Source organism: Manduca sexta, chromosome 15, assembly GCF_014839805.1.
Source record: "Manduca sexta isolate Smith_Timp_Sample1 chromosome 15, JHU_Msex_v1.0, whole genome shotgun sequence".
Lineage (NCBI taxonomy): Eukaryota > Metazoa > Arthropoda > Insecta > Lepidoptera > Sphingidae > Manduca > Manduca sexta.
In genome coordinates this window covers 5,617,203-5,638,394 of record NC_051129.1, presented here as the reverse complement: position 1 = coordinate 5,638,394, position 21,192 = coordinate 5,617,203, and the positions used below count along the sequence as shown (strand labels likewise).

At 32.9% G+C, this 21,192-nt stretch overlaps 1 protein-coding gene across 1 annotated transcript in view; it reads left to right on the top strand.

Annotated features, from left to right (window-relative positions):
• LOC115440019 (heparan sulfate 2-O-sulfotransferase pipe) overlaps positions 1-21,192 on the top strand; it is a 72,262-nt gene that overhangs the window by 24,445 nt on the left and 26,625 nt on the right. Inside the window, exon 3 of the mRNA XM_030164144.2 lies at positions 6,470-6,609. Within this exon, the coding sequence (XP_030020004.1) occupies positions 6,470-6,609 (140 nt within the window). The remainder of the gene's footprint in view (positions 1-6,469; positions 6,610-21,192) is intronic.

Sequence of the window (21,192 nt, the reverse complement as noted above, 5' to 3'; positions counted from 1 at the left end):
GCACACGAGATCAGATTTAGGCCAAGATTAGCTGCATGATGTTGCCAAATGGTCGAAATATATATAAAATGTAATAGTAACGAATGGCGTGATGTGGAACCACGATTTGTCGTGACGTCGATGCTTCTGTCTCTCACACGCGAATGGTTTGAAGATTCATCGATATAATGCGATAAGATGATTACCGCTACCGTTATACATTTTGACCTTACAGTTATTGCTTCGGATGCTTTACAGTAATATATGGGTCATTGGAATGTTGTGTTGCTAGTTCAATTTTGATATTAATATCTATGAAATAGATGTGCGCGTTTTATGAAAAAACACTGCATACATTTTTCGTTTTTCGATATCGATAATTGTATACTACGTTTTCTAATTAAAAATATATGCTCAAATGTGTTTTAAATGAATAAGTATCTTAAGACAGTATAAAACTACGTGTCGTTCATAATCGTTCAGCCTTAATTAACCTCACGCAGTATAAAACGGTTGTTAATAGCAGCACTAGACCGCACTCGACATGGCATACGCAATCGATAATTAAATGGACAAATGCAACGCAGTCGGAATCTAATGCAATTAGGAACAATGTTCATTTACAAGTATAATAGTATTGGATCTGTGATATCGGAAAGCGCATCTCGGCCGCATGGAAAGCGTAGTTCGCAACCCGTTAGTGGGACCAGCTGCACCCAGCTTTCCAATCTCACTTGGTCTGTGCGACTGTAAGTTCGCCTCCCATCTATCAGAGCTTTCTACATCATTTCACGCCCACTTAAATGCATCGTCGCAAATCCAAATTGCTTTAAAACCCATATATAGAAATGCCTTTGCAATACACTCGGATTAAGTTTCAACTTAATGTTCAAAGTATGTTTGCCATGAGATGTGTATTTGACTTGCTTAATACTTCATTGACAGATGATAAAACAGAATGGATATTCTTTTGAATACACTTTTAAAGATATTTTTTTATATTATAAATACACACACAGACAGACACAGTAGACAGAAGTGTAATTAATGCAGTCAATTTCTCCAGTATGTTCCGTCCCATGACGTGATAGTGGGCGCGCCTACCGCCATATGGGAACCAATTCTAGACTCCGTACTGATATTGTGTAAAAAAACAAATATCATTTTGCTCGACCTGCGATCGGAACCCAGGAAATCACAGCGGTGTCGTATCGCATACGTAATCTGCCATCCTACAATAATATAAGGATATTATTATTAAATTAAATTTAAAACATATTTGATATTAGTACGTTACTGAAATTAGAAGAGTCGCACAAGAAAAACCGCGAGCAAACTACATATAAATTAATTAGCATCCATTATTTACATCCCTTTCTACTAGTACACATAGCCTAGGGCATATAATTTAGGTCTTAACAAATAGTGCGTGCGTGTCGAGTGTACGTGGTGCCTAGTTTCTAGTAATCCGAAACTGACGCGGCGTTCTCAGTTCAAGAGCAAGTGCATGGACCGTTCACTGTTGGTTATATAACATCGTGTTCGTGTTTTCCATTTGATGTATTTATTTCGGTTACGGTCATTTAATGGTCAATAAATTAACATGCGGTGTCTTTTATAGCTTTAATATGCGACTGCAAATTTCCTGCAGGATGTCCTGCTCTCCAAGGATGTCATATATCTTAATGTGCTTCGAAAGTGATATAATTAAGAGATATTTTTGTAAAAAGGCATTAGTGGTTTTAAAACATGACCATTGCCTTTTACGATATCTTAATTTTTTTTTACCGTTACAGAGCGTTAAACTTTTAATTGTCTTTTTGTATGTACTTTACCTAATGCAAGTTTTTGAGCATGTGCATAAATATAGTCTTTTATTTTGCGACGTTTATCGATTCAGAACAAAGTACCGTTGTTTAAAAACTTCATGATCGTGAAACTAAAGATTTCAATAGATATACTCACGAATCAATCAATTTCAGTTTTAGTTTCTAGGGTTTTCGATACGCTTGACATAAATTATTCCTAACAATGTGAAAACTCGTTTCAATCAAATGCACATTTCTCACGATGATTTCTTTCAATGTAACACATATCACTCATATGTAAGTCAAGAGAGACGGTAATTAGGTTCTGGTATTATTAGATAGTGGATAGAGCAAATGGATAAAATGATACAACATTTAAAAAAAAAGTGTTATTTAAATCTAAACTTTAAAAAATCGATTCTGAACTGTGAATTACGTTTGTAACTATTTAATATATACAAAAAAAAGAAGTATCTAAGAACATTACTATTTTTGTGTTATATATACATGAATGCCGGATGTACTAAGATGAAATACGATGCGATGTTTTGCTGTGCGGGTCAGTGATAGTGGGAAAAATGCACAATGACTTTTGTTTGTCGCTTTCTTTTAAGCCAATTGAACTTCGTTTTCCTCGTATTGTTTCGACTAATTGTTTTACTTCATTAACTGTTAGTGGGTAACTAATTAGGACTTTAGTCACGTAGTAGCTTGATATTGAGTAGAATTCGTAATTATCTTTGCGTTTTACATATACTTGAAATGGCCGGTATGTCCTCAAATATGTACATACTTTCATGTTTTGTTCAATGCATTATTGTTTTTAATAACACATATCACATCAGCCTACTTTATCTGATCTTTAACCTACTTTGATGTTGGATACTTTGACAAAAGGTGCAAACATTGGCAAAAGTTCGAGGTGAAAAGTGAAAACGTAATATTTTTAGCACATGACCAACTTAAATATATGTAGAATGTAGGTTATCGCAAATTTATTCTTTAGGTATCGAATTAAAATTCTTTCTCTCCTTCGGATATTGTGGTCACAGGGTTTGTCGCAATAAATCGTCGTTCAAGCATTTTATTAAATAAAACAAAAATAAAGATTGTTTTAGAATATACAACATGAAACAAGCCGTAATATTTTTTGCAATTTTGAAATATATTTACCTGTTAAAGCTAACTTTGATATAATCAAAGGAAACGTCCAAGTTTGATGAATTTATTGTGTTAGTTGACTGTGCCCCAAATCCTATTCATAATCAAAATCTCATAATCTTTGTAAAATAAACCGATCTGGTTCTGCTTTTACGATAAGCTTCCACTTTTATGGCCAGCAATAATTGGCATAAGTTTTAGTGCCCTCATTCACACGTGATTATTCCTTTAAACTCGTTTGGATTTAAAGGATTTCTCTTTCCGACCCTTCACTATTTTCCTTTATACTGTTTTTAACGTACAGCGGGGCTTATTTGTATGTTTGGTCACGAATGCTTTAAATAAAAGTAGTGGCAGCTTCTCCAAGTGAACACGTTGGTGTGGCCACCGCTGCAATTTTAATGTTACCTACATGAGCGTAGTTCGCATGCAGACGCAAGCGGTCACGTTTCGTTGGTTTTATGTAATGCACCGATGGCACATGCAATGAAATGGTTACACTCTTTCGACCTTGCCGGCTGACACGAACAGGGTTTTAACTGGTATGATTTTTATTCATCATTAACTAGGAGCTCAATGAGAATTTTATAGCTCAATATTTATTTATTTTTTCTTAATTCCTAGATATTCACTTTTGTATGAAAATACTTATATTGTCATAATATACACATATCGCATATTGCATATTTTACTTTAACAATTATAAATAATTTGTTCACAAAACAATGTTAGATGAACCAGGTTTGGAGAACATAACGCTGTTTAATAGGGAACACGAGTTATATTGGATTGGAAGTGTCATACATCCGCATTGTTCATTCACGTTGTTCACTCGCCAGAATTTTTATTACAGTACTTTAGACGCACAAAGCTCTGATGACGAACAAAAAGCCCATATATTGCGATTTGTTCGTTAGATCACGTCCAGTGCACGAGCACGAACACTTTCTATTTTTATTTGATGTCCATAAACATCATGCCGCAGGAATATTGAAATGAAAGCATGCTCGCTGTACGAATATGAAATAAAAGCAATTTGATCAACAACTAAGTCGAACTATTAAATTTACTTCCCGCATTTATTGAGTCTAAAGGAACATATAACTTAAAATATTCGAAATTAATTTGTTATTTATTATTGAAAGAATATTTTAGCATATTTTATTAACTACGTTGCATTTTTACAGTTTTTTATTTGAAAAATCATTTTAAACTATTCATAATTTCTAAATCAACCTATAATTGGGAACGTGTTTAAGTTACTTTATTATTTATTTGTGATCGTGCTGGTTACTTCGAAAGCGCGTTTCATGTTGCGTTTGTATTTATTGGAAACATGGAAATGTTTTAGCACGAAAGCTATATCATATTTGCAAAACAAAAAGGCCTGAAGTCTGCGGCTGAGTTATTGCGACCGTCATTACAGAACAACATTCATAAAATTAGTTATGGAATACATTCCATGCGCTCGCTTCTAAGATTTATAATAGCGGCCGATTTAATATTTATTATTTTAATTTCATGTGTGTTATTAATGTAGGCAAGTAGATCGAAGGAGTTTATTCTTGGGTTTTTATCTATTTGATATTTTATTGTGGTGTCCAAGAGACGGAAGGTGTCAGGGCTAACTAACGCGTGTGGATCTTGATATTCAAACTAATTATATGTACTTGAGCGGTAACTAAACAATTATCTAACAAACCAACTATAAATTAAGTTTATCTCTAAAATACCTAAATATATTTACCTAACTAAACGGGCGTAATTATATTTTTGAATCTCAGAAAACACATCGATTAAATAGGTATTGAGTTGTAAAGAATTAGTAAAAGTAAATAAAAAAGCTAAGTAGATGAAAGGTGCTTCTTTAACTTGAGATTATCATTACCAAATACAGTCTGTAAATTCTGATTCATCGAAAATTTTAGAGAGGGTACATCCGTAACCTATCAATTAATCGAATGTTCCAACTCAGGTAGAAATGAAAGTGTGCGAAGAGAAAGGATTAGTTCCACTTAACATTTACTTGTTTATTCACCACGTGGGTATCTCAGGGAAAGGGGAAGGTGGGAATTAGCGTTAATGTGCTGTCTACGTAATTTAGACGAGAGATAACTCAGAAGTGTTTGATGATTCATTGCTTGGTCGCACGTGATTTCTATTTACGGGTTTATGTAACTGCGAATACATTATGTAGTAGGTGCAGTGATTTGTCTAATTCATATTAACATCTATCTTCGTCGGCGGATGTATGTTTGATTTGTGGCTGAAATTTTCTCTTGAAAAATTTGCTTCGAATATTATTTTCGAATCATGTGTGCAATAAATAGTTCGAGCATTTATAATATCTTCTCTGGTTTCTAAATTGGCTTGTTTTTTGGATAAGTTATATTATAATTGTGTGTAATTTAAGTATTAAATAAAATTTTGTAATTTCGAAGTTCTTTACGTAACATTCATTTAGGTAGCGGTAGGTACTTATTGAATAATTTTGAAGATATAATTATTTTATAATTCATTCGATAGTTAAATAAAAATAAAACTAACCTCTTTGTCGCCTCAAAAGGGGAAGCTTAGTTAAAAATACGCAAGAACTATGGATATTGTTGTCCGTTCCGACTAAAATAAAAAAAAAAAAAAATAATAACACACCGATTTTGGTGTGAATTACCACACTGCTATTTAATTTTTTTTTAATAGTTATGTGTCCATTGAAATTGATAAGTCCGCAGGAACTACTTACGATGCAATTACCTATAAAGATTTAAATAAAATAAACAAAACACTGCTAATTCAGTGATTTTATTTATTTGTAAGAATTTGCATCCATTTAACAAAAAACAATACTACTGCATAAGTCCGCATGAACTATAATGCCGTTGCCCATATTGACTTAGAAAAAAAAACTAATTATGGCGGGAATTACGACAGTGCTATAAGATTAAATTATTTATTAATACGATTTTGCCTCTCGATATGTACCGTTGTTAATAATAATAAACATCATCCAGGAAAGATTATCAGAGAAAATGTATGCGTGTAATATTTTATATCTCACAATCTTCGTAAACTAATCATCCTGAGCATTACACGTTAAGTTTTTTCATTTTGAATTAAGAGATGTCCAGGCAGGTAAGGTTCTAAATACCTAATACTAGTTAAAAACGAACTGCTTTTTTACGAACCGTTACAAAAGAGTATTGGGGCACTACTGCTTGGGAGCAGAAAGAAGGATGCAATGATACATACTAAGACACACTCCGTACACCAAATACTTACCTTTTAAACCCAAAGTACTTTACTAGCTAGTAGAATTTCGTAATATCGGATAAAAATTCCATTCTCTGGTACATACTTAAGTCACAAGTATTTTGAATCAAAACCAGGTTACCTTATCTTGTTATTAAACCTAGGAACTTAATAATATATTCATAGCTTAAGTGCCGTGCGAACAGAGCAATATGGCGTTATAATGTGTAAATAAGGCATTGATTAAAAATGCTTGTTTTATATTGTTACAGGACTAGCGAATTGGTCGCTTTAGTGGCAGTATCATGCACATTATTCCTGTTTCTACACACGAGAGATCTCAGCACAAAACTACGACGCATGGAGGGAAGGCTGAACGATGACGTCACAGCATTTAACCATCTCACAGATAGTAAGTAATATATGATAAAAAGAGTAACGTACGTACGTAACTCCAAAATATAAAGAATGGAATTAAGAGTAGGTACAATGGAACCACAGAAATTAGAGTACAGGCCGTGATCATGACTAATTTGTTCATGTTGATACTGAAACCTAGTACCCCTAGAATAGATTAGTAAGTAATGTTAGATAATAGCTAGAAACAAACCCATAATATATATTCAGAATATTGGCTGTTCACTTTTTATTACCTACTATATTGCTCAGTGAAAAATTATGTATTTGGCTTAATTATCACTTTTACCGACATTCTTGTTTAAAATATTTTTTATTATTAGTCGTTTGATCCTTCCGATTTATCTCAGGACCAATTATTGCGTTTTAATTAAATTCAATATACATTAACGTCTACCGTTCGATGGACTTGTCCTGTCGGTTCATGTTAACAGTATATTAATAGCCGGCCATATCACTTTTTAATTACTATATAAAAGCGTCTGGATCTTTATCACGATTGATATTTTCCGCAATAATACGGGACATAAACTTATAAATATAAATTAGCAATGGTTTGAAGACGCTTCTGGTAACGCGACGGCACTATTCAATGTCGTAGAAGAATTTAAATGTCATATATTATGTTATTAATGTAGATAGTTAATTAGATATTTTATGTTTTCGTCTGCAAATGGCTAGGCAATATGACGCTGTTAATTGATACTTCTATAATGATTTCTTATGTTTACGCGAATGTTAGACATTAAAATTAAACTATTTTTTAGATTCTATTGCAGTTTTTATAAATTCTAAAATGTAGGTAGATATTGTATTTTGGACTTTGCGGATGATCAACACCTCAGTCCGCCCTGTGACCACGAAGGCTGTAAAGTCCTGGAAAATCGGGAGAAAAATGTAATATAAAAAACACGATAAAATCCGACAAATAATTTAATTTTAATGATATTTATATGGTGAACATGGGTTAATCTTTCTTGCTAAAAATTTTTAAAGTATAGATTTCATTAACGTGCAGGGTTTAACTATCAATATGTATTGACAATATTATGCGATGTTATCGATATTCTTACACATTGTTACTGCCCACAAGTGATACAGTCATCACGGCTAGGAACGGTTCTCAGCAAGGAGTCTAGTGCTTATTAATCTCGACGCCCGCTACACCGATCTGATACAGCTTTGAATGTGACTTAATCATCTCTAAGGAGATTATTGACACGCGTACAATCTCCTCTGATCGTGAGCTAAAAATATTTCACCATTATTTATTTTATAGTATATAGATTATAATACGTGACAAGGATTGTAACGCGGTATGATTTCATAAGTTATTTTTAGTAGTCATTGTATTGATATTATACCAGTTGGTATATATTAGACCATTTTACAAAAGTCAAATAGATTGGTCTGAAAATATGAATAACAGGAAAAATCTTTAAAAATATTTCTGTAATAATTAAGAAAGTACCTATGAGTAGATGTGCCTTGCTCAGTATTTTAATATATTATCTTAGCAAACAAACGATCACTCCACTAAAACTAGTCAGATCTTCACTTAAGTTGAGCACAAAAATATTCAATGCAAGTAAAGTCAAAGTTTTAATCCATTAAGTTCAGTGACAATGAGTTTCAATATATTATGTGGACGAGAAACAGTTCGTAAGATGTTAATAAATTGAGATCTATTCGATAACACATAGATAATCTTTAAAATTCAATTACGTATAAAAAACAAACATGTTTTTATACATTGTTGACAGCGCGTGAAATTAAAATCAACCAGCAGGGGTGACTACGCGTTGTAATTTTATTGTCAGTTTACAATTAAAAAAAGGAATTATTCTGTGTTACGCGTTTTTATTCTACAGAAAGAGAGAAAGCGTCGTAATTCAACAAATTTCTATTAACAGTAGTAATTCTATTTCGTTCTCATTTATATCGATCGGAAATCGACACAAATTGGACACGTTTTGCAAAATATTGTAATCAAATAGAGAACGCATTAATTCTAACGTGTTATTTTCTCTCAGAATGTTTTGCCTTCTCAATTAACGAATAACAGTATGTTATTTTATTACAAAATTATGTGTACCTACCCCAAATAGCATATTATACCATACTTTTTATAACATTTCTTTGAATTCGTTATTTGCTCTTTACAAATCATTAAACTAACTAATGAGTCTATAAATAAAACGTTATATTTAAAGCATTTAAGCTTTGAAGACAGTCGTATAGGGTTAGGGTGATAGCAAAACCGTGTCACTTTATATGAAATATGAATAGAGGCTTATAGCACCGGATCTCGATGATTGACAGCTGTGATCACGATTATAAGAAATTGATCTGCCTCTTACGTTTTGTTTGTAATAGCGCATGCTCTTGTCATAATTCCTTCAATATAGAAGCATAAATTATGTACTCATCATGTTACACTATTCATAATATCTTTCAACCGCTTAATCGATATGCAAAAAGTTGACGTAAATTTATGCCTAATTGAAATTTGGGTTGGTTGACTCATAAGACACTTTAAACTTTTGATCGAATCGGGGTATTTGCACGCAGTTGTTATGAAAAGCTAATAAATAATGACCGCCGCAAGTGAGTTCGGCACTTCTACACGCAATAACTGAACTCATTTACTCGTTCACAGTTTTATTGACGTAGTAGAAATAAGTTGGATAGGAACCCACGCCGTTAACTGTCGTCAATTTGTGACTATAATTCACATTGTCGACTTGTGACAACTGAAGATCTACTTCTTTATACGCGTTTTTACCGTTCCGATTGTGGTATGCGGTGAGCGACATTACTGTTATATAATCAGATAATTTCTTGATGTTATTTTAACTTGGAGTCTCAAACTTATATGAAAACAACAATTTGTAGGCGCTTTTTTATTTGTATTGTCTTTTATTTGTATCTTCTATTATTTAGCGTAACTTAAGGATTCGCAATTTGATAGCACAGTGTTATCTTGTTTAACTTGTTACTAGTCATTTTCTTCATTAGTGAATTACACTGCTATTATCACGTAGGTGCTACTGTAATGAGTAGAGTCATCCACACAAGTACCTGAACAAATTCAATATTTCGAATCGCCTTTAAACTTTGGTGTCTGCATAAACTATAGTTTTTTCTTTAATAAAATAAAATTCATAGAATTTACTTTATTTTAGATAAAGAAAAAATAAATAAAAAAAATAAAAGATATATAGATTGAAGTTAATGTGTAGCAGCGTTGTGAAGTTTTTAAAGTGTTCAGCTACTTTTTCGCGTCAAACTTGAATCTGTTATAAATATTGTTTTGTCTTTATTATGTTTCAATCCGGTAAAACTAAACAAAATGTACAGCTTAAACCAAATTTCCTACGGCACGACATGTGCAGACATTATGATTATGGGAAAAAATATAATAATTCACATCCTTTGAATAGCATGACGTCGCAGTATTATCTTGTGATGCTCAGTTTTATGTCGACCACCTGTCGCCACGATTAAATCTCAAGAGAAGTCCAAACTTTCACTTGTGACTAAAAATACTATACCATGGTGTCTCCGTTCCGCGATTCACTTGGATACCGTTTACTAGCGCTCGCTTTTGAATTTTGTTCTTTAGGCTACAACCGAGACTATAACTAAATGACTAGGCATCTATTTGATAACTAAAATGTATTTGCATTCACACTACTGTATATTAAACGGTTTTCAATATAATTGTACCTTTAGCAACTACTGACTTTTAGTGATGGCGGCCAAAAAATAGAACATATGACATCAAGTGTTGAATTTCTTATTTGAACATGTATATTACTTTCTTTGAGTCTGTTCACCTAAATATAAGTGCAATCAGAACCGTCTCTAACAAATAGCGACTTTTAAATCGATTCGTTGTATTTTTTTAAAGCCATTCCGTTCCGAACCGATGGATTATTTGATTAGTAACGCAAGCTAACTTTATTTTTATTAAACTTTCTTTCCGTGAACCTGGCGTCTCAGATCTGTGTTCCGACCATAAAAAACAACACGCTCCAAATCATAAAGTAAAAAATGTATTGATTAGATTATATCTTCGCAAATAACGTTTTATTAGACCTATCGAAAGCATCTCCAATCATAATGATGTGCAGTGAACAATATCTTAATTTTATTTCTGTTATAATTTTTTATTTATAATTTGCTGTAGAATATTTTTGATTATTATCAACATTTACCGTTTGTTCAAAATATTAACCGCTGTAATGGTTAATTAGCAGCCAAGTAAACATAACTTTTGCATGACGTTGATTGCGAAATGCATATTGAATTCACACGCGCGTCTTCAGTGCGCCCATCCGGTTGTTACGTATAATCCGAATCAGAGTGATGAAAGGTGCCGTTAGCCCTACTAATAAAGTTTGGTGGAATACGCCAATTCGAAGCGGTGTCGGTAACCGCAGTTTGCGGTGATGGACACTAACAGAGGGCCAGCCGCGGGCCGCGACCACCACTTCCTTATTCAATGCTCTAGATTGCCACCATTAGATAAATAAGAAATGTAGGCTCGCAAAATACTTAACTATATGCCTTCACAAGTCGGATTACGTTCTTGAGATGTCTTGTTTACGAAATATCTTGAATGGTATAAGGAAGATTAGAGGGACGGCTACTGTTCAATGTTACGGTGCAAGTTTAATGAGTAGGCGGCTTAATATTATAGCCGCGCTATAGGCAACGCTGTCTTCTTAATACAACTGTCAGATGAACCATTATTATTTATTTTACGCTATAACACGTCGTGCAGAACCAGCTAATGCATGAACTAGTGATGTTCATTGATACAATGTTATCTTACAGAGATTAAAAGGAATATACATTATACATGAAAGTAAAGTGCTGTCATTACTTCCATGTACATTAATTGGGAACATAAAAAACTGTACATCATTACACTTACCAGGTGAATAATTTTCAAGGCATTTTAGTAACGGTATTTTACCTTATTCGTGGTCCCATATTTACTTATCATCTGAAAGTAAAACAAGTATTGTAAATTGCCAGCCTTGTTAGAGACAATAAACTAGACTCGTATCATAATTCATTTTGAGTACAGCTAACTAGGTATACTCTATAAACCTATAAAACTAGGTGCGTTAAGATTTTATGAAGAATTTATTTTAATTAATTTAACATTTTGTGATATTTTTGTAATATGTATCAATAACACCAGTTCTTTTTTACAGTTATGGTTGAAAAAATGACGCACACAAGTCTCATAGAATAAGAAAGCTGTTGTGAAGTAATAGTTTTGCTGTTGCGTTCCGTGCGGTCAGTGAGATTGTCGGCGGCGCAAAAAATTCCCTTCCTCTTCCCAATCGCCATTCCTTTCCTTAAAGGCTGGCAACGTAATCTTCTGGCAAGTAGGTGTTAATGTGCGCTAATGTGTCAATCATATCCTACTAAATTAAAAGTTTGAGTTTGTCTTATGTTTGTTCGAACGCGTTCAAATCTGAATCTACAGGAGCCTTATTCTCTATCCCGCACGTTATTTTAACAGTGCGTAACAAGCACGTAACACAACGCATCATGTTTAGGACTATAGAAATTTGGCTTACAGAATACCATTCCACGCACATTTCTCGAAGATAACATGACACGGCCGCGTTACGCGTTTACACTATCATACAGAATAAGGGCCCAGGTCTTATACGGACAATTCTTTTACCATTTTATTCCGGAAACGAACCATAACGAGCGAGGAGATGTAAGTGAAGTGATAAAAATATGTATGTACTAAAAATCTGAATTTAGGTAAAAGTGTATTGTGCCTTATAACAAATTTTATTATATTTGGTTCCCACAATCATTTTAACTGTCATCAAACTTTAGTCGAAGAAGGTGAAAATCTTCGATCGGTAATGCGATAGGGACGTTACTTCGAGCCATATGAACCGTCATTTGTCATCCGCTGGACGACAAGTTCCTTATTGCCTAGTGATAAATTGAACGTTTTTGTGTCCATCTGCCCTGAAGTCAATTGCCTGACCACTCATTATGTTAAGTAACCAAAAACCCCATGTGCACCGTGAATGGTTCCAGTACCGTTCCGCAAACCCGCAAGCACCGTATAAAGTATGAATACATTACATTAACTTGGTAAATAATGTCCACATTGCTTACGGTGTGACATTATTTTGTTAATGCTCTGAACCGCACGAAACGCCATATTCGGCATTCTCACAAAAAGAGTTCGGCTATTTATGTACGTGACACTTGTTTGGTGATATTATGAGATTTAAGTTCTTGTAGTAAACGGCCGAGCTAGTTAGCTCGGAACGTGTTTCCGAGTTATCTTAGACACGAGACTTGCTAGACGTGCGAATAATAAATGTATTCTCAACAAGCAAAATACATTTTGTATTGAAACTGTGTATTTTTGCTTCGAAATAGTTATAATATTTAGAACACCACATGCTTACTGTAATGTTTATTCCGTTCATAGTTTATTAGTTTTATGACAGAGATAAACGGCATTGGGTTAAGAATGTAATGCGTAGATCTTGTTCAGTCTTACGGTATGTCTCAAGACGTGGAGCAATATCGACATTACTTAATAAAATTACTATTAAGAATTGTACAATTTATTATTTACTTATTATAAGAATTAATCGCCTAATGAGTAATTTTGATGAACATTATTTTAAAAATATTTAAATCATATGATTAAACTAGCATTTAGAAAATATTTTTCGGTTTTCCTAAAAAAGCTGAATGATTTAATATCAAACAAAAATTTACTTACTTTATTATATCAAGAATCTGTTCCGTTAGTCACAGGATGTTGAACGTTTTACAAATTACATCGCATTCCTTCATATTGTGACCTTCATACATGTTATTTAAACTTGTAAAAAGCCGTCATTATTTCTTTATACTCTAGAGTACGAGTGTATATTGTAGTATTAATAAATCTTCCGCTTTTAAAAGTTAAAAAGAACGGTTAATCCAACTAAGTGATAATGAAGACTAGTATCACTTGTAGAAATTCGACTATTTTTTGTGTTTCCGGGTAGACAAAAAGGTTCGGCACGAGTCATTAAAAATCAGTTAGTTTATTGGATGTAAATGGGTTTTATTTGGAATAATTACGTAAGTTTATATATTTTCCTTTAGTAAAATCTAATTCCCTCTCAGTAATAGAGGAGGCCCGTGCCCAATAGTGGGACAGTATATAATACAGGGCTAATATTATTATTATTTTTAAATCTAATTATATTATCCCCTGCATTCATAATCAGTACATCTAGATTCTCGGTATACAATTTTCAATGTTCAGGTATGACATAATAAGTTCATTTGAACAAACGTAAACACCATAATGGTTCCTTTTCGTGTGGTCTAACAGACCGTGTTATGGTAATGCCGCTTTAAGTTATTTCATAACATGCAATAATGTCGGAAATGGTTCTATGCATACATCTCCACAACTCGTTCAAGTGTTTGCTGCAAATTCAAAGTAGTTTAGCCCTGACCGTTCTTGAGATAATTGAAGGATGAATAAACTTCCGTTATTTGCATATATTTTTTACAGTCCCATTGTTGTCATACCAATGCCTTGAGAAATTTTAATCTTGCAATATAGTTAGTCTCTGTAACGAACAATGAGGCGGATAATATTTCCATGTGGCAAAGTAACATTAACTCAACTTTGCGTTGAAACTTACTTGGCTCTAACATAATGGTATGTGACCCTAAATTAAAAAACCAACGTGTTGTTCTCATATTTCCTGTGAGGCTCGAATTTTTTTACAGTTTATCAGAATACATTACCGAATAGAATATGACGCACATGATTGGTGGAATCCCAACAATTATTATGGACACGATAACCAAATACGCTTATTTTAATAGAGCTCTGTAAATTATATACTGAACTCGTGTTCTGTTATGCATGTCTGTAATTTTCCGAGTTAATACCCAAGATTACGATTAAAATCAATATACCTTTTGAAACATGTCGGTAATTTTATTCATACTTTGTTAGCATTTAGAGGAAGTTTGAGCATCATTATTTTGGAAATCAAATTTGCACCGGAGTCTGCCTAGCCATAAATGTATAAACCACACATTAAAATAAATGCTCATAATATTATTCATCCAAAAACGGTATATGGCATCGGAAATTATATGTTATATGGTGATGTTATAACGGATTGTAGATCAAAATGTTCTTGTCGTCTCGTTAAAGAGAACTTGCTAGAAAACATTTTACTTCTGGAGAAATTTTCTCGTGATATGTAAGTTAACAATATTTTGGATATATTGGTTTTCTGATCGTGTATCCGATTTTTCTTCATTGGTGAAGTTTCCATCTTTATCACTTTGATCCCAAAGAATACTTCAGAGTTACTGCGTTCCACTTATGTGTAAAAGGATCTATGTTCCGCGTAAAAAATATTTATATTTGATGAGATCAATTTGTACATAAATAGTTAATTATAATATATTTTTTATAATATAAAAAAATATAAACCAATTTTACAAGGTTTCAAAATGCAGGCAACTTCATAAATATCTTAATTATTCGAATACTTTAGTCACTAATTATTGGAAATAGTGGATCTAATACAGCAAATTGGACCTATCTATATAAAATATCTGTGTAGAAAATATAACTATTTGACATGTTTATAGGTATATCAAATTGTTACGTCTGATCTCGTTTGATCCACATGTCTGGTTAATTTAACGGCTGTCAATATGTCATAGACGGTGAAAGTTGTTTATGACACAATCGCATCTCAAATTGGCTTTATGCCTAGCACATAATATTATTATACGTTACGACTTACGAAGCATAATGTAACGCACTTTTAAGGTGATGTTATGAAATTATATTGCAGCGTGTGGGATTAGTATATCAGTTTAGTTGTAGTGTTTTCAGATTAGTACCATATCTATTTTAGTATCCGTAAGCGTTGCGTAAGGGTCTAATGTGTTTTCAGATTTATTAAAAAATGTCTTTGATAATATGTTGTTTGTTCTATTTTTAATTCTATTTATTAGGTACCTTTACTCACTAATCATTATTGTATTTTTGTTTGCGTTTATTAAATATACCTATAAGCTATTGATTATTGACGTATTACTTTGAACTTACTGTCTACATTTGTCTGAACTAACTAGGACACTGCCCTATGACATTAAGCCGACCGTTACATAATGGAACTTGAATAAGAAGTTTAATCTGCTTCGTCTAGTTAATGAAATTCCAAACACAGTGATTGTTAACGGTGACTGTAGCAACGTTAACTTTGCACACATACTCCGTATATAAAGTAGGTGAGCACTGGGCCGGAATTTATTAAAATTCATAAATTCCAACTAAGTGCTCACCTGCTTTAATTCTCTTGCTTGCGCACTTAGCACTTGGCAACTGGATATTCCAATGGATACAGGACTGGTAAAAACATATTATAATAAATAAGAGTGCCAAAAGTATGTATCAGTATTATTGTATTTTACTAAGTAGTTTTAAGTAATCAATTTAGTATATTTAAATTTTTCATAACAATTGCGACAAGAATGTAAATAGTAGTTTGATAGTAACATTGTGGTATATATGTGATGTTGAAAGCTATACGTGAAAGTTGGTAGGAATATTTAACCCTCTTTCCCACTCTCACCTTTCTTATTAAAACGCCTTGTAGAACCATAAATTGATATTTTTTCTTTCTTAGCTCGAAACAAATCGCTGGCTCACTATCACAAGGTCCTATTAATGTTTACTTATGTTGCAAAGTGAGATTAAAATTTTACATATTCGTAAAAATTTGAAACAAAAAAAGAAACATATACCACCTAAACATAAACACATACCTTCTTCATTAATCTTTCGGGATTATTCGTAATTTTCACTGTAAAAATCTTAGAATAGTGTGATATATGGAATTCAATTTGTATATCAAATATAACATAGAATATTGTAACAGTGAACCAGCGCAATCAATGTGTATGTCACTTGTGCCAAAATAAAAAAGAAAATTGCTTTGCTTTTATGAATGACTGTGCGTATGTACCGTAACAATAACTTATTTAAATATTTTACATTGAAATACATATTTTTTTCGGATTTTATCGCGTTTTTTTAAGATTGCCCTTTGAATACTCCCTGAAAGAAAATCATAATATAAAAACAGCGATTAAATCCGAATAATAGTTTTATTTTTATATCTCAAATTCGCGATATATATGAAATCATTATAAATTTCATACTTTATTAATTTAACACATATTGAACAAGGTTCTCTTGAAATTATTCTTCTTGCACCAATGATTAGGTTTTTGAAAATTCCACTAAGTAAATTTAGTATTAAGTATATTTTTTGGTATGCATAACTTAATGTCTATATGTAAAAATAAAATTTATCAGCACGAATAACAACATTTTATAAGCATCGTACGGCCATTGTCACACGGCAACATACACACACGCGGCTGTGTGTAGAGAAGTCAAGGACCAGTATAATTATGTGATTGTAAGCGGTTGTGTTTCATTCATGCGACACCGATTTCATACATTACCTTATAAAATCCTACTCATTCAAGAATTAAATGTGACATTAAAGTACTTCACAATTATTGACATATATTTTAGCTTCATTAAATATACGTGCACGGGCATTTTAACTATTTTATTTGTTTATACAATTATAGCTAATACATTAAAATAAAAGTATTAAATTTAACATACCATAGTTATATGTTGACGCGATGTTTCTTATTTTTTTCCGGTAAAGCCGCAAAACATTTACACACTAAGTGGTAAAATCATGCGCTTAAAATTTGTAAAGACCAGCGTAACTCACAATGCAGCACACAAATACCGGCGTGTTGTCTTCCGGGTCTTTTCAATGTTATATCATGAAGGGTTTCAACAAAACATAAATTCTAGTACTGTACAACGTAGGTTATCGACCGTTGGCTCTGACATTCAGAGTAAGTTCATGGCCCAGAGAAAACGACCGAAGTTGGAAGGCCCCTCGTGACTCCTTTATCGTGTCGCCAGCTATTAGATCTCATGTACTCATTTAATAGCCATGTTACTATGGTGTAGGCGTATTATACACATATCTAGTGGGATGGGTCAATTCTTTCAGTAATAAAAAAATTGGTTCGAAACATTGCATAATTAAAAGTCGTCATACTTAGAATATATGAATATAATAGGATTTTTTTTCATTTTAGTATATTAATCAAGTTGTTAAATAATTTTAAAAGTGAAAGTAGTTTTACATTTCATTATTCAGCATGAGTGTGGAGAACTTACTCGAGCCAATTTATTCCGTAGAAGTGTTTACATGCGATCATAACTGATTTCATAGATCTATTATTAATTAATAGCAACCATCAATTACTCTATTTTATGACGCTTCTTTCTTTACGACTTTAATTAAATTGACACCAGTCAATTATACCCGATGCAATGCACCGAGGTCTTTGTACGCGAAGGAAAACTCATTTAATCTAGACACATGGAAACCATGGTAGCATGATAAGTAATCTGTTGCAAGGCACTTGCTGGGTCGCGAGATCAAATTCAGGTGATGTGAGTTAATAAACAGAACTATTAAGTATTAACACAAGTACATTATACAGAGCGGCGATAGCCTAGTTGGGAGTGGAACGGACTGCCGAGACTTATGTCCGCAGGTTCAAATCCCAAGGGCACACACCTCTGACTTTTCTAAACTCATGTGTGTATTCTTTGTGAATTATCGTTCGCTTTAACGGTGAAGGAAAACATCGTGAGAAAACCTGCACATCTGAGAAGTTCTCTATGGGAATTTCGAAGGTGTGTGAAGTCTACCAATCCGCACTAGGCCAGCGTGGTGGACCAAGGCCTAATCCCTCTCAGTAGTAGAGGCGGCCCGTGCTCAGCAGTGGGCAAGTATATAATACAGGGCTGATATTATTATTATTATTATTACAAGCACATTCATCGTAAATGAAATTTTCAAGAAAGTTGGCTTTTGACGTTTTCTTTTTAAATGTCACTTACGGTGTGACGTAACTGACATTTAAAAACACATTTTTTTGTTTCAAAAATGCCATTCACATAATCATGACTCACGAAGTGCAGACAAATAATACTGATAAATCTAAATGCATCAAAATTGAATTTTACTCCAACTTATTTTCTATCTACATGGGATTGGCAAATATGAATACACCGTGACGGCTTATGAACTATGTCCGAACTACCCTAATGTTAAAAAATAATTGGCTTTATAAAGCAACAGGATACTAAAAGGCTACTTAAAAATATTATGAATTTGGCTACCATAAACGAATTTCGCATGCTATTGGCGTTAAAATCAATTTGAGGCGCGTCTTCTTACGCAAAGTGATAACATTCCCATGAAGGCAAGTGCAAAGTCCTAATAAATAGACATTTATATTGAGTTGCATTTAGTCACAGCCCAATAGGTTATTAGCCTGGTGCTGATGTTTTTTCATCATAGTTTAACACATGTGCGGTACCTGTCTTACATAATTGATTGGAAATGCATTGGATGCCTTTTTTAACGCACGCTTTCTGCATAACTGTGGCAAATTTTACGTAACGCGCAATTTACGATGGAAATAAAAACTTTTATATGAGTAAAATGGGATTTTATTATAATTTTTATTCGTGTGTAAAATTTTAACGATCCTTTACATGCCCTTTCTATTATTTCATGGAGATTTTGTCATGTAACTTGTCATCTTCTATTTTTTGTACTTGCGCCTTAATAAAGAATAATATTTCAATATTGCTATAGATCCTATATCCAGATATACGGTATACAATTGATAGTCTTGGATCCCGAGAGGCCTAGACTTTTTATAACAATAATTTAAAAAATGGTGTAGTTAGCGACGGAACTACCATTTCATTAGGCACGTTACAAATGCAGTATTAACACTATAAATATAGACATAGTTTGCTAGCACTCTTTTTCTTTCTCGCAACCACATATTATGTAGTAATGACTAGTAATTAATGTGCTCATGGCAGCCATTGCTTTTTTAATGTTAACCTGGTATTTACTAAGTAAGATTTTCATCCTTGATCTTAATAACTATAGTAATTATCAACAAGGAATTTAGATGGACACACGATACCTCAGACATTATCTATAGGAAAAAATGTCTATATTCATCTGTACATATCTGATAGAAAGTGTTAAAACTGAAAATTTATGGCCAGTTTTACTTAAAAGTATTTGAGTTTTTATGTTTAAGCTGCTCTGAGCCATGTAACTGTTCGGCGTTGTGTCTGGTCACGCCTTCTAATGCCAAAGGCTTCGAAATTTACTGTGAAAACAAAGTTTACCCAATAGTATGTGTGGTACAAAGTTGATATATAGTGTTGTTGGGTATCTAGTATCTACCTAGTAACAATAATTACAAGAAACACTCTTGTTGGGAATTTATATTCGAATAATGAGTCATAGTGCCACAGTCTGCTTTAAAATTAGCCACGTTGCTTTATCTATAATCGTATTAAGAGGAATATATGATGGGGCTAATATCTGGAACTACTAAACCGATTTTTAAAATTCTTTCAGTAAATTAACTAAAACTAAACAAACTGATAAACATTTCCTTTTTATAATATTAGTATAGATATATACATAAATGTTGCCGCATCGATGCCGGCAATCACTCAACTGATAGTTTAAATTTATTAAAAAACACAACATATATTCATAGGCATTTACAAATTCCGAAACCTTAAAAAAATCTCAAGAATTCCTAGTCCTGACTACCGATGCACCGAGAAATTTAAAAAATTGTAAAATCAGAATTAGTGATAGAACACGCCATTATTATTGTAGAAACATTTTCACAATTGCATATAGTTAACATAGTAAGTTTTTACATCAAGTTTTAATATACCACACTTATTTTAACATCGTAAGAATCTATGTAATAATAAAAATATCCCACGACGAACAAAATCGCGGCACTGCACCGTCCGTAACAAATGACGGTACTTTAGAAAATTCTCCGATCAATTTTCATGGTCATGTTTACAAGTTGTACAGTCGGGCAAATCTCGAGATCGCTTCGGGTAATGTACCTCATTAGCCGTCGAGGTCTATCGCCTAACCTATCTAACCCAGGAAATATTTCATGACAAAGCAGCGGGTTTTGGTGCTTGTATATTACTTTAAATATGTACAAGCGTTGGGCACGCAATTGTGATGTTTGGCGATTGTAATAGTTCTATTGCAAAAAGAAGACTTTTTGTTGTGTAATTAGTTCAATAATTAAAGCGGTTATGTGTAATTGTCTTTAATATGTAATTCATGATGAAAAGATCTAGATTAATTCATGAATATTTTTTTTTGTTATAATTAATTGCTTATAATCATTTATTCATAAGTCTTAATTAAGCACATTAAAATTTTGTATTCTTGTAAAATGTATGTATAGATATTGTAACTATGACTTTTCGGACGACCGACACCACAGTTCCCGCCGTGACCATGAAAGCTGCAAAGTTTTCGAAACATCGGGGGAAAATCATAATATATAAATCATT